This window comes from Diadema antillarum, unplaced genomic scaffold (genome assembly GCF_040938485.1).
Source record: "Diadema antillarum isolate AM-2024a unplaced genomic scaffold, OU_Dant_1.0 seq00001265_RagTag, whole genome shotgun sequence".
NCBI lineage: Eukaryota > Metazoa > Echinodermata > Echinoidea > Diadematoida > Diadematidae > Diadema > Diadema antillarum.
This window is the reverse complement of record NW_027272047.1, coordinates 812,218-824,350: the sequence shown is the minus strand read 5'-3', so window position 1 is coordinate 824,350 and position 12,133 is coordinate 812,218. Positions and strand designations below refer to the sequence as shown.

The 12,133-nt window shown below is 39.6% G+C and overlaps 1 protein-coding gene across 1 annotated transcript in view; it reads right to left on the bottom strand.

The window, feature by feature from the left end:
* Positions 1-12,133, bottom strand: part of LOC139745432 (importin-7-like) — a 32,031-nt gene that overhangs the window by 2,896 nt on the left and 17,002 nt on the right. The window contains 13 exon segments of the mRNA XM_071655821.1: positions 1,440-1,569; positions 2,870-3,003; positions 4,041-4,183; positions 4,477-4,580; positions 4,582-4,698; positions 5,660-5,752; positions 6,095-6,192; positions 7,769-7,894; positions 8,581-8,647; positions 9,074-9,193; positions 9,734-9,852; positions 10,601-10,808; positions 11,544-11,633. Of these exon segments, the coding sequence (XP_071511922.1) occupies positions 1,440-1,569; positions 2,870-3,003; positions 4,041-4,183; positions 4,477-4,580; positions 4,582-4,698; positions 5,660-5,752; positions 6,095-6,192; positions 7,769-7,894; positions 8,581-8,647; positions 9,074-9,193; positions 9,734-9,852; positions 10,601-10,808; positions 11,544-11,633 (1,549 nt within the window).

The following is a 12,133-nucleotide window of genomic DNA, read 5'->3' as shown; positions in this document are numbered from 1 at the left end:
AAAGAAAGTGTGAATTTTCAACTTACTAGCAAATAAGAATGATACTAGTTATACACTGCATGAAAAAAACTTACCAAACTCTGCGAACTAGTAGGTTAGAATTCAACATTTTTGAAGTGGTTAAGTCCATCACGCTAGATTTCTGACGAGTGGTCCCCTTGCGATAATGGATTGGCTCTCTACAGTATTCGTAAGTAGACGTGGACGTGCGTAAACAAGCTTAGCCAGTATGGTCTGTACGGTAAGCCGTGACATGGTATACTAGTACTGAAATGTTCGTATCATTAAGGCAAGGGATTCATTTTGGAAGGTAATATTTTCGCATGTTGTTAATTTCGCGAATAGCTCCCGACTCGCGAAATTCGCGAAATAAAACCCCCGCGAAATATATAGCGTATACAGTAATTTGGCACACGGGGGGTTTATGTTACGGCACACGTGAGATATACACCATGGCAGAAATGTTAACACTGTGGCACACGGGAGAATTACACTGTGACTGGAGGTTTACTGTGGCACACAGATTTACACTGTGACTGGAGGTTTACTGTGGCACACAGGAGATTTACACTGTGACTGGAGGTTTACTGTGGCACACAGGAGATTTACACTGTGACTGGAGGTTTACTGTGGCATACAGGAGATTTACACTGTGACTGGAGGTTTACTGTGGCACACAGGAGAGATTTACACTGTGACGGGAAGTTTATAGTAGCACACAGGAGATTTACAGTGTGACTGGAGGTTTACTGTGGCACACAGGAGATTTACACTGTGACTGGAGGTTTACTGTGGCACACAGGAGATTTACACTGTGACTGGAGGTTTACTGTGGCACACAGGAGATTTACACTGTGACTGGAGGTTTACTGTGGCACACAGGAGATTTACAGTGTGACTGGAGGTTTACTGTGGCACACAGGAGATTTACACTGTGACTGGAGGTTTACTGTGGCACACAGGAGATTTACACTGTGACTGGAGGTTTACTGTGGCACACAGGAGATTTACACTGTGACTGGAGGTTTACTGTGGCACACAGGAGATTTACACTGTGACTGGAGGTTTACTGTGGCATACAGGAGATTTACACTGTGACTGGAGGTTTACTGTGGCACACAGGAGATTTACACTGTGACTGGAGGTTTACTGTGGCACACAGGAGATTTACACTGTGACTGGAGGTTTACTGTGGCACACAGGAGATTTACACTGTGACTGGAGGTTTACTGTGGCACACAGGAGATTTACACTGTGACTGGAGGTTTACTGTGGTACATGGAAGTTTTACACCGTGGACCACAGAAGAATTACACCGTGGAAAAGTGACACACAAACAATTAACCCTCCTCATTACACCTGGAAGCTATACTCATGAAATGCCCACAGTAGCGTGAATGAAGTCAGCAGGGGAAGGGTTAACAAATGGAGCCACTCACTCTGCATGATGCTCTTGAAGATGACGTACTCGTCCGTGGTCGTGTCCTCGTCATCGAGAGGGGTGTTGTATCCTTCCAGTGCCGTCTCCTCATACACCTCATCGTCTTCATCATCCTCTCTGTCAGCAGCCTGGGAAGGAAAGAAATGACACCAGAGTTTTCAACCCTCCTTCTCTTCCACTCCTACCATCTCCATCTCTCTCCTCTCTTTAAGGACTTGTTCTGAACAGGTATAAAAATTCAGCTGTAACTAGAAAAGCACTCAAGAGAGCGCAACCACCTCCGCCTAGCAGCTACTTTTCACCAATGATCTTGCTCTTCCACAGAGATCAGTGATATCCACCCATAGTATGCATGCAGAAAAATTGCTTGATTTCCCAATACAAAAGCCTTTGTTGCGTCAAAAACCCTCAGCTGCGCAGCGCGCCTTACCCTAGCAGATACTAGAGAGCGCACTTTAGTGCACATATGAAAACTTCAAAAATGTGCAGCTTGAACTCCCAAGGTCATTGACCCTACCTGCCAAAATATCAAAAATCCTTCATAAAATCAATAAAAAATTTGGGATCACTACCAAAATTTAATCATCTCTTCCTTGTGTCATTCTCATCCTTTCTTGCAAGTTTCATCCAAATCTGTGCGCAACTTTCTGAGTTACTTTGCACACGGACAAACAAACAAACAAACCAATGGTAATGAAAACATAACCTCCCCCCTTGGAGGAGCAAATGAAGATCCAGTAGTGTGGGACTTTGTGGACTCTGAAGGCTGGCCTAGCTTGGATGGATTCGATAATCGCTCTAACAAATTGTTTTATAGCTTTATCACTGATCTCAATGTTAGTACCAAGCCAGTGGAGTTGACTCTCACCAGTCACATGTGGCCAAATGGTTTAGAGACAAAACGTGCATCCCCCCCCCCCCCCCCCGAGTCAATTCACTACAAAACACAATTGCTATTGTCAACAACAACGGCAAAAAAGTTATACTTGACAGCCATGTACTGTAAGAGTGGAAATTTTCGCGGTGTTGAAATTTTCGCGCATTTCGCGCAATCAGAAACTAGTGCGAAAATAAAAGCACGCGAATATTTCTGCTTGCCATATGTTCCTGTAGTTGATATCTTGACACCACGGAATTAAAAACACATGAAACTCTTCTTATCCAGCCGAGCGCAAAAAATTTGTCACGCGAGAATATCCACACTTACAGTACTTGTAACATTGTCTAGGGTTTCTACTTTCAACTGATAAGTACACCTGTCAACTTAACAAAACTTTATGCAGGCAACCTAATATTTTCATCCACTATAGAGAAGTATTTGGTTGCTCTGGCAATGATTTTGTAACAATACTGCACAAGCAATGCATGTGCTACTACAATATCATTGCAAAGACAAATTTAAAGAGCTCTACTATTCAGATTACATACCGCACTCTCTAGTCTTTCCAAATATTCGGCTCCATCCTCATCAATTTCATCTTCATCACTCTCGAGTTCTTCCTCCTCAAAGTCGCTGTCGTCTTCGCCCTCATCTGAATCCTCTTCCTCCATGTTTGCCCGGCCTAGAAAAGAAGAGCAAATGCGTGTGAATGTGTGAAAGAGGGAACACACCTTGTGTGAATGCCCATTTATCGAGTGCGAGTGAGTGTGAATGTGATATTGAGCGTGAGTGTGAATGTGACATTGAGTCTGAGTGTGAATGTGACACTGAGTGTAAGTGAGCGTGAAATGTTAGAAAGAGGGAATGTATCAATGTGGCTTTAAGTGCGAGTAAATGTGAATGAAGGGTTGTGAAAGTTTTTATTTGAATCTTACAAGTGTGAGTGAACTCACTGATGAATGCAATAAGGAGTGTGAGTGTGAATACTAAACTGTGAGATCTTTTTTGATAGAACTTGATGAAAGGGAGTGAACTCAACAATGAATGTGATATCACACGTGACGGTGAATACTGGGTTGTGAGAACTTTTGATCGAATTCTAAGATGAATAAGATGTGGGTGTGAGTGTTAGGACTAAACATGAACTGGATGAAAGTAAAAACAGCAGTGCTATTGTGGCACAGAGAATGAATGTGTACAAGAGTGTGAGCTAGTGAATGGTTAAACAAGAGAACTGAAAGTCACACTGAGAGTACAAGTGTGAATATACGTGATGTAACCCAACATGTAAACATGATAAATATCATGGCTAAATATGAATGATAGGATGAGATGATTCCAGTTTCAATGTCTGGTTGAAAGTGGAAATGGAGTAGAAACATGATCATTTCACACCTACTGCTACAAAAATGACTGTTGACAATGTAAGGTAATATGAATATATGTCTAATATTCTCAACGCAAAATTGAAATGCATCCAAATAAATGACCTCAAGCAAATTTTGTCTGCACAGTAATATGTAATATATGTAGGTTTAAAAATTTGCCCTTGACAAATAGAGTCAGTTGCAAAAACACAACACAGCATAATCACCTTGGTCCTTTTCATTTAAATGCCCCCTTCCCCCCCCCCCCCCCAAAAAAAAAAAAAAAAAATGGGAGTTTTGTTTGTTTGTTCATTTGTTTTTACTGGAAATCTCATCAGTTTCTGACACTTACATTCGTAGGCTCGTTTTAAACCCTGGAAGAGGAGGAGGAGAGCTGGGAGGAACCGATTTGCACATTCATGGACGACTGGCGGTCTGTTGGGCAGAGACAGCAACATACACAGGCCCAGAACACACATCTTGCGATCGTGTAACCTGCGAGACAGAGTAACAGCAAAAGTCTTGGTTTAGTCTTGGGAAGCAACGAAAAAATGGTTATGGTTGTAGCTAATCTAAACTCATCATTTTAAAATGGAATACGGTCTCTGGTGCTGGACTCTTACAATCACATACGTGGAGAGGAAGAATTCAACTCATTATTTTTTTCCACAATTATTCATATCTTATCAATAACTGATTATTTCAAAACCATGCTGTATGGCATAGGCAAAAAATTACAAAAACACAGTCAGACCAAACAACTAGAAAAGAGAGAATTGTAACCTCACCCTAAGAAACAATCTGTGTCACTGAGCCACTGCTTGACAAACTGGACGATGACCGCCTCGTTGGTGTTGGGAATGCGCACCTTCTCCAGAAGGTCAAGGAGTTTTCTGGGGGTCGTAGTAGAGGGCAGCAATCACGACCTGCAGGCACATTTGTCGTAGTTCCGTGGTCTTGACCTCTCGCGTTAGCCTGGCGAGGGCCAGCTCCACACACAGCGGCACAGCCTGTAGGGAAAACATTCAAAACTTTACTGACGAGTGGCTACTATGAAATGTACAAAAATGTATGATGTATTTACACTTTTTGTTTGTGGAAATAAACATTGAATTGAATCGAGTTGAAATGAAGAAAAGCACAGCAGTTTTACCTACACTGAAGCTTTATAGATTCATATCAAAGCCTCTACTTCAAAGTCACACCATAAAATCCTCCATGTGCTCACTAGGTCACGCACTAGCTGCTTCATTCCTCCAAACTTGACCTATCAATCAAGCTAACCCACCAAGATGTAACAATGCACCTCAGTCTGATCAGAAGGCCGTGGTAATAAACTGGGGTTTATGAAGATCAGGCATTTGTTCCTTGAAGAATATTTTACTAAGAAGTAATTGATAATTATCAATAGTGTGAAAAAAGTAAGATTTCTTGCTTCCACAGCAAATTTTCCCCCGAAAAATATCATTTTTGTGGTATACATGTGGGATTTGAGCAACCCTATAAAATTGACATCACAGTGATTACGCATCTCATTATTGGATACTGAGTCGTTCCCCTGCACACAAGATTAATACTGTACACCAGCTACACCGAGGAACACTGTACAGCTCATGGGCTACACACACAATGGGCCCATAACACTTCACACAAGGGGCACATAAATTCCACACAAGCTACACCATACACCAGGGGTACATAATACTACATGCAAGCTACACCATTCACCAGGAGTACATAATACTACACACACTAGTATACCATTCACCAAGGGCACACTGTAACACTACACATGAGCTACTGCCCACATCATACATCAGGGGCGCAAAACTACACATAAGGTGCACCACACATCAAGGACAAATTACACTTTACACAAGTTGCACAATACACCAGGGGCATACACAAGCTACACCATACACAGGAACGCACACAAGCTTACACTATACACTGGCCACATGGTTGGCTTACGTCGTCAATTTGTCCCTTATACTGGATGAGTACGACCTCTAAGAGTTTGGCTGCGTGGCTCTGGGCATCTTCATCTGTGTCTTCTGTCAGAACCTGGAAGATAGAGTCAAACATAGCAACATCAACAACAACATGCCTACTCTTGCCATTACAAATGTATGATACAAAATAAATGTATGAGGTGTAATGCCATTATAAATGTATGATATGAAATAAACTGTATGAGCTTTAATGCCATCACAAATGTGTGATATGAAATAAAATGCATGAGGTTTTATATGGACACTGCAGTGATGATGACCACTTTTGCTCGTCCTGTGTTTTTTCTTTTTGCAATAGAGATTTACATGATATATCAAAATTCAAACGTGGGTTGAAATACAATAATAAGTCTCCCAAGACAGCAAATCTTAACAGAAGAAAACTTTTGCCGACCTTTTTGCACATTTCATAGATGATCTGGAGGTGTTTTGGTTGGCTGATGAAAGCTGTTGGGTCTGTGGTCACGTAATTGTGAAGGGCTGGCATCATTTCTGTAGAAAAAGAGAGAGAGAAAAAAAATGTGTAATCTCAACAAAACAGAACAAATTAAACTGCTTTTTACAATTCTGATTCTTAAAAGAGATGGACTGTAGCGGTCGATGGAACAAGGCTGGGGACAGGGTTGGCATATGGGGGGGGGGGGGGGGGGGGGGGGAGGGGGGGATGGATACGTTTGGGATGGAGTTATATTGAAATATTATCACAAGTGCAAAGTAACCATTACTGTATTGGAAATGATATATGCCGACGAAGTACGTGAAAAGTTTTAACATCATACATTTGGCATTAATCTTTTGCAGAAAGTCATGAAATGTTGTACTGCCACAAGAAACAAAACAGGCAGTTTGAAGTAACTTGCATATTCCAGTTGTGAGACAAGATGGAAAACAAACAATCAAAAGAAAATTGCTGCAAACTAAAATCAATATATAATGCTAAATTTGGTGTTTTGTTTTGTTTTTTTTTAATTACAAACACCTTTGTAATTAAATATTTTCAAGGTCTGCTGATTTTAACTATGAACTGCATTTGTCGATACATCCACATTTGAATTTACTCGTCAACAAATTTCAACTCCCCAAAATTCCAGTGTAGCTTCAAGGAAACAAACTCATGGCTTTACTGACAGAGGAGATTGAAAAAGGCTTTTGGTCTATCCGCTTGCTTCAGGGAATAACAATGGTAATCTCTCTACACTTCCTGGTTGAAGCTAGCGGCAAAAGTTAAGGACAATGCTAGTACGCTATGGAGGTTGTCAATGAATGGTGGACCATTAATCAGATAACTGCAGACTCACTCACATACGTAGGAAACACAGTCAAAATTACAAAATTTCCCACAAAGAAATGAGAACAATCTTCAGGCGTGGCACTATCAGTGCTATACTGTTGGCATTAAGGCTCATTTCCTTGTTTTTCTCACCTATTCTCGTTTACTCCAGGGAATTGTAAAGCCAACGATGTCATGGGCATATATTGGAGATTTATATCATAGCTTTTTTTCACTTTGGGCCGATCATATTAAAGAAAATGTCACTTGGCTGACCTTTATATCCCTATATTCACTGTCACTGTAAAACAGTTTACGTCATAACCCTACTGCAATATACCTGGTACACATAGCACATGTGTTATTGTCAACGAACATATTATAGCACACAGATCCTATAACTTCACATTTTTGCATTGCATTTCTGATTTTATCATTCCAAATGCACGGGAAACCATTCACTTCATATAAAATGGAAGGGGTTAACTGCAGGGTCCCATGACTGTCACTTGGAAGAAAATCATCACTGCTATTAAAATTATCACACCTCTCAAATAAACTACTTAGTGGACCATGATATCTTCTTTTTAATTCATCTAAAATAAAAGGAAAATATTCTTAAAAAGTGTATGCCAGCCCTAGAAAGACTTACATGGTAGCATATCATGTCACATGTACTTTGCAAAAGTGAAAACAAAGAAATTCTAAAATTGATTCCAATAGAAATCATGAATTCTCTGAATAATTGCTCCAAGCCAGAGTAGTAGTGAATTCAAAGGGGCGTGGCTTGTTACTCACCTACAAAGAAGTCGAAGCCGTCATGGGCAAAGGTCTCAAAGAGGAAGTAGAAGACTTCCCAGAGGGGTGGGGAGACGTGGGTACACGTCATGCTGAAGATTAGTGAGAACACCTCCTCGTAGAAATCTAAGACAAATGAAGAATAGTTCTAATAAAATAACTTTCCTGAAAAGGGACTGCTTGTGCTTCCTATTTTTTAAGTTATTTCTGTGCCATTTAATTTCAAAAATCCAAAATGGAAGAATGGCTGGTGAATTGGCAAACAGGTGTATGCTATTGGTGCATGAAGTACAAAATAAAACACAGAAACAGACATCACTCACAAAAATCATAAGTTGTAAACTGAGAGATGTTCTTGGAAAAAACTTCCCGATATGGAACTGCTTGTGCCTTTTGTCTTTGATCTTTATTTTTTTGTCGGCACCATTAGTTTTCAAAAAGCAAAATGAAAGAAGTGGATGGAATATTGGCAAGCAGGCTTACATTATTGCTGAGCTATGTAAAGAACAAGATACAGAAACAGCCATCAATTTAATTACTCTATTAGAAAGCAGCTGGTACTGTATACGCCATATATTTCACAAGTCTAAATTTTCGCAAATGGGGAATTCCCGACAATTTCGCGAGTGTTTAAATTCGCGATCATGGAGTCCTGTACTAAACAGAGAAATGTATACGCGTACATCACATTATAATCTTCATTAGTGTCAATATTTTTATGTGTTTTTAATTTTGCCAATAGCAGTTGTCTCGCGAAATTCGTGAAAATAAAAACCTCGCGAAATATTCGGCGTATGCAGTATATGACTCACCTATGACATGGTTGCGAAGTACCACTCCCACCACTTGGAGGATCTTCTTCTCCAGCTCTAAAACAATCTGAAACACAGAGCAAATCCAATCTTTGTTTAAATGTAAGTGACTCCCATAATCATCAAGACCTCAAGACCGGTATTTCTGTTTTTGGTTATATTGGAATCTATTTTAAAATGGAAAGGATTTTGCACCATAGACTTTAATGGCACTAATATTTGGACCTGAATTTTTTTCTCTGCTGTTTAAATTAAATTTCATTATGACCTGAATTTTTTTCTCTGCTGTTTAAATGAAATTTCATTATGACCTGAATTTTTTTCTCTGCTGTTTAAATTAAATTTCATTATAACTTGAATTTTTTTCTCTGCTGTTTAAATTAAATTTCATTATGACTTGAATTTTTTTCTCTGCTGTTTAAATGAATAATTTCATTATGACCATGTTTGTTTATAAACAATGAATGCTGTAAATTAGTCCTGTGTTTTATACCTCTTCCTTCTCCTCCACTACAGTCAATATCGTCTCTATCGTGTTCAGGATCCCCATGGCTGTGATGGCCTTGTCGTCCGTGGCGTCGTCACTGTTGATCACATTCGAGAATGTGTCAGCCTGCGCCACCAAAGTACAAGGAGAAAGGAAGCAAAAACTTTTTTCAAGTTTTATAACACAAGTTGACAAGAGACAGAGAAACAAGAAATGTACATCTTCCAGCTAATATCCAGAAAGAAGGAAATATGGTAAACATATTTCCACGGTACTATTTGAAAATGCACAGAGAAAGAAAGAGAGTGATATATATATATCCCAGCTTACAGAACAAAATGAAGAGATGACAAGTGAATATATATCCACCAAATAACACTACAAATGCAGAGAGAAAGTGTACAGGGAATAATCCAGTTATCACCCATTATAAGCCATTTAAAGGGAGTAGAGATAATTAGCTAAAATATATGCAGTTGTGTCACTCTCGGAATGATAAAAACCTACTGGAACACTAAATTCTGTGAAAGTATTATCTTTAATATCTTTGCATCACATGAAAACATGCACAAATGATTTGTATCACTGAATTTATATAATATCTGCTCGACATGTCAGCGCATATATTAAAATCCAAAGGGTAACATCAATCAAGTTCCACCTTACCAAGTGTGTCGTGATGTCTACAGCGATGGGGATGATCTCATCGCCGTAGGTGCAGATGAGTTTCTGCATGACATTCGTCAGGTCATCATTCTCTGTTTCCCTGATGACGACCAGGAGAGCTGTAAAATGACACATTGTATATTCCCCGCGTTACCTCTATAATCACCAAGATATTCAACACGAACGGCTATATTTCTTCTTCACGAGTGCGTAAGACGACATTTGCTCAGACGACACTTGCTCCTGCAACAATTGCTCTGGTCTTATTTTCTCCAAGGACTGAGGGTTAGTGATAGGGTTAGAGGTGTAATAGGGTTCTAAGGTTTAGTTTGACATGAGGATTAGGATTAGGGTTAGGGTTATGTTTGCGAGGAGAATTTACGTTTGGCCTAGTGTGTAAACATTTCATGGGAGCAACAGTCGCAGGAGCAAATGTCATGGAATCCACTTGTCATTTTGCCAAAAGCAGCCCTTAAAGTTTGTGTGTTTCTTTTGCAACCCATAAAAGTGCAGTAGATAGGTGATAAGCTGCTATATTGTAGAGGGTAGGCTGCCTTTCCTCGGAATTATAAAACTGGGAACTTCTCTACGAAGGAGGCGAAAACAATGCTACAAATTTCCAGTAAATTCATTTCGACAACAACAACAAAAAATCCAACCCTTGCTCTTAGTTCAACTCATTCTCACATGACATTCAGTAAGTTTTGATAGTTTTTCATTTCCTTTCTTTTAAAAAAATCTAAGGTGTATTATCATAAGACTTTATACATGACGCTGGAAGACATTACTCCTGGACCTTTCAAAATGTCGTGATGCTTCCAAAAGGATCAAGGGGAGGGGGTGGAAAGGTAGACCCTCATCACCTACCCTCAATGACCTCCTTGACGTGAGGTTGGATCAGTTCCTTGGCCTTGTCGTGACTTGTGATGAGCATCTGGAGGGCAAAGGCGGACTCCACGCGCACAGGCATGTCGGTGTCGCGGGCCAGGGCGTGGCGGGTGCAGTCCAGCGCCTGCTGAAGGTTGGCATCACTGCGAAACTTGATCTCACTGAAGGAGTGCATGACCCAGTTGGCCTGTCCACATCCAAAAAGTGAAACAAAGAAAGAAAGAATGAATGAATGGATGGAGGGAGGGAAGGAGGGATGAAAGGATGAATGAATACAAATCAACGAAAAAATTGTAACGAATAACAAATGATGAAACAAATAAAAAAAAATAAATAATGCAGTACATACATTATCAAATAAATAAAAGAGAGAGTGAATGAAAAAGTACAGGAAAGGTTGAATGAATGATTGGATGAATGAATGTGTATAAAAATGAATAAATAATCTGATATAAAAACATAAGCAAATAATTGAACAAAAACATAATTACACATTAAAAGATACACATAAATAAATAAATGAAAAAATAATTAAGAAATAGGAATTGTGACTCAAATGTTCTCAAACAGGTTTGAGGCAGCAATGAAACCAGCGGCCTGTTTCATAAAGATTGAGCATAAGTTACAATCAATCACAAATTGCATTTCCTAAGCAATTTTGCTATTGATTGCAATCTACTCTCAAAGTTACAGTTGATGCTTCTCTGAAATCAAGCGTAAGCGTCTTTATGAAATGGGACTTACACTGCGTTAATGAACAGAACACTCGATTCACCGAGTTACGCTCAATAAATCGAGCGTGAGATCACTACCGCAACTCTTTATGGAACAGGCCCCTGGCAAGGAGCAAACAAATTAACATAGATGTATGTCAGCTCCTCAGGATGCAATACACTACAAAGATATACTAAAAGTTTCTTACCCTGGCTCGCATGTAACCGTGCGGACTCTGGAATTCTGGGAAGATGTGTGCAACCAGCATTTCCTCCATCCGATCTTTGTACATCTTTTTCTGAAACGACACCGGACAAAAATCACAAATTACATCTTGAATCTTACAAGGTGCAAAATTATTGCATTACACTTTGTGCGTTGCTACAGATAGACGAGAGAATAAAGGACAATGACTGTGTTGGCTGTTCATATGCACCAATAAGATGACAGTATTGAGCTCTTTCATCCCACATACTGTCTGAAAACTTAGAGCTTTATCCCATTAGAGCCTAGAAAGTGACATCAGCAAATATACTGATATTCTTCGAGATGAAACTAAAATAAATTCTTCAATCGCTGTGAATGAATGTGACACACAAGTTGCTCATTTCATGGTGTGCCAAAAATCACAAATATCACACTTTTTGCAATAAAATGAAAATAGAAAAAACATTGCATTTTGTACTTATCACTCCCATCCATTAATTTCTGGATAGGGTATTTGGCAAAGATCACTAACATTTGCTCAGCAGAGAGATTAACGGAAACTAGAAATGTCGCTATGGCGACTGGTATGCC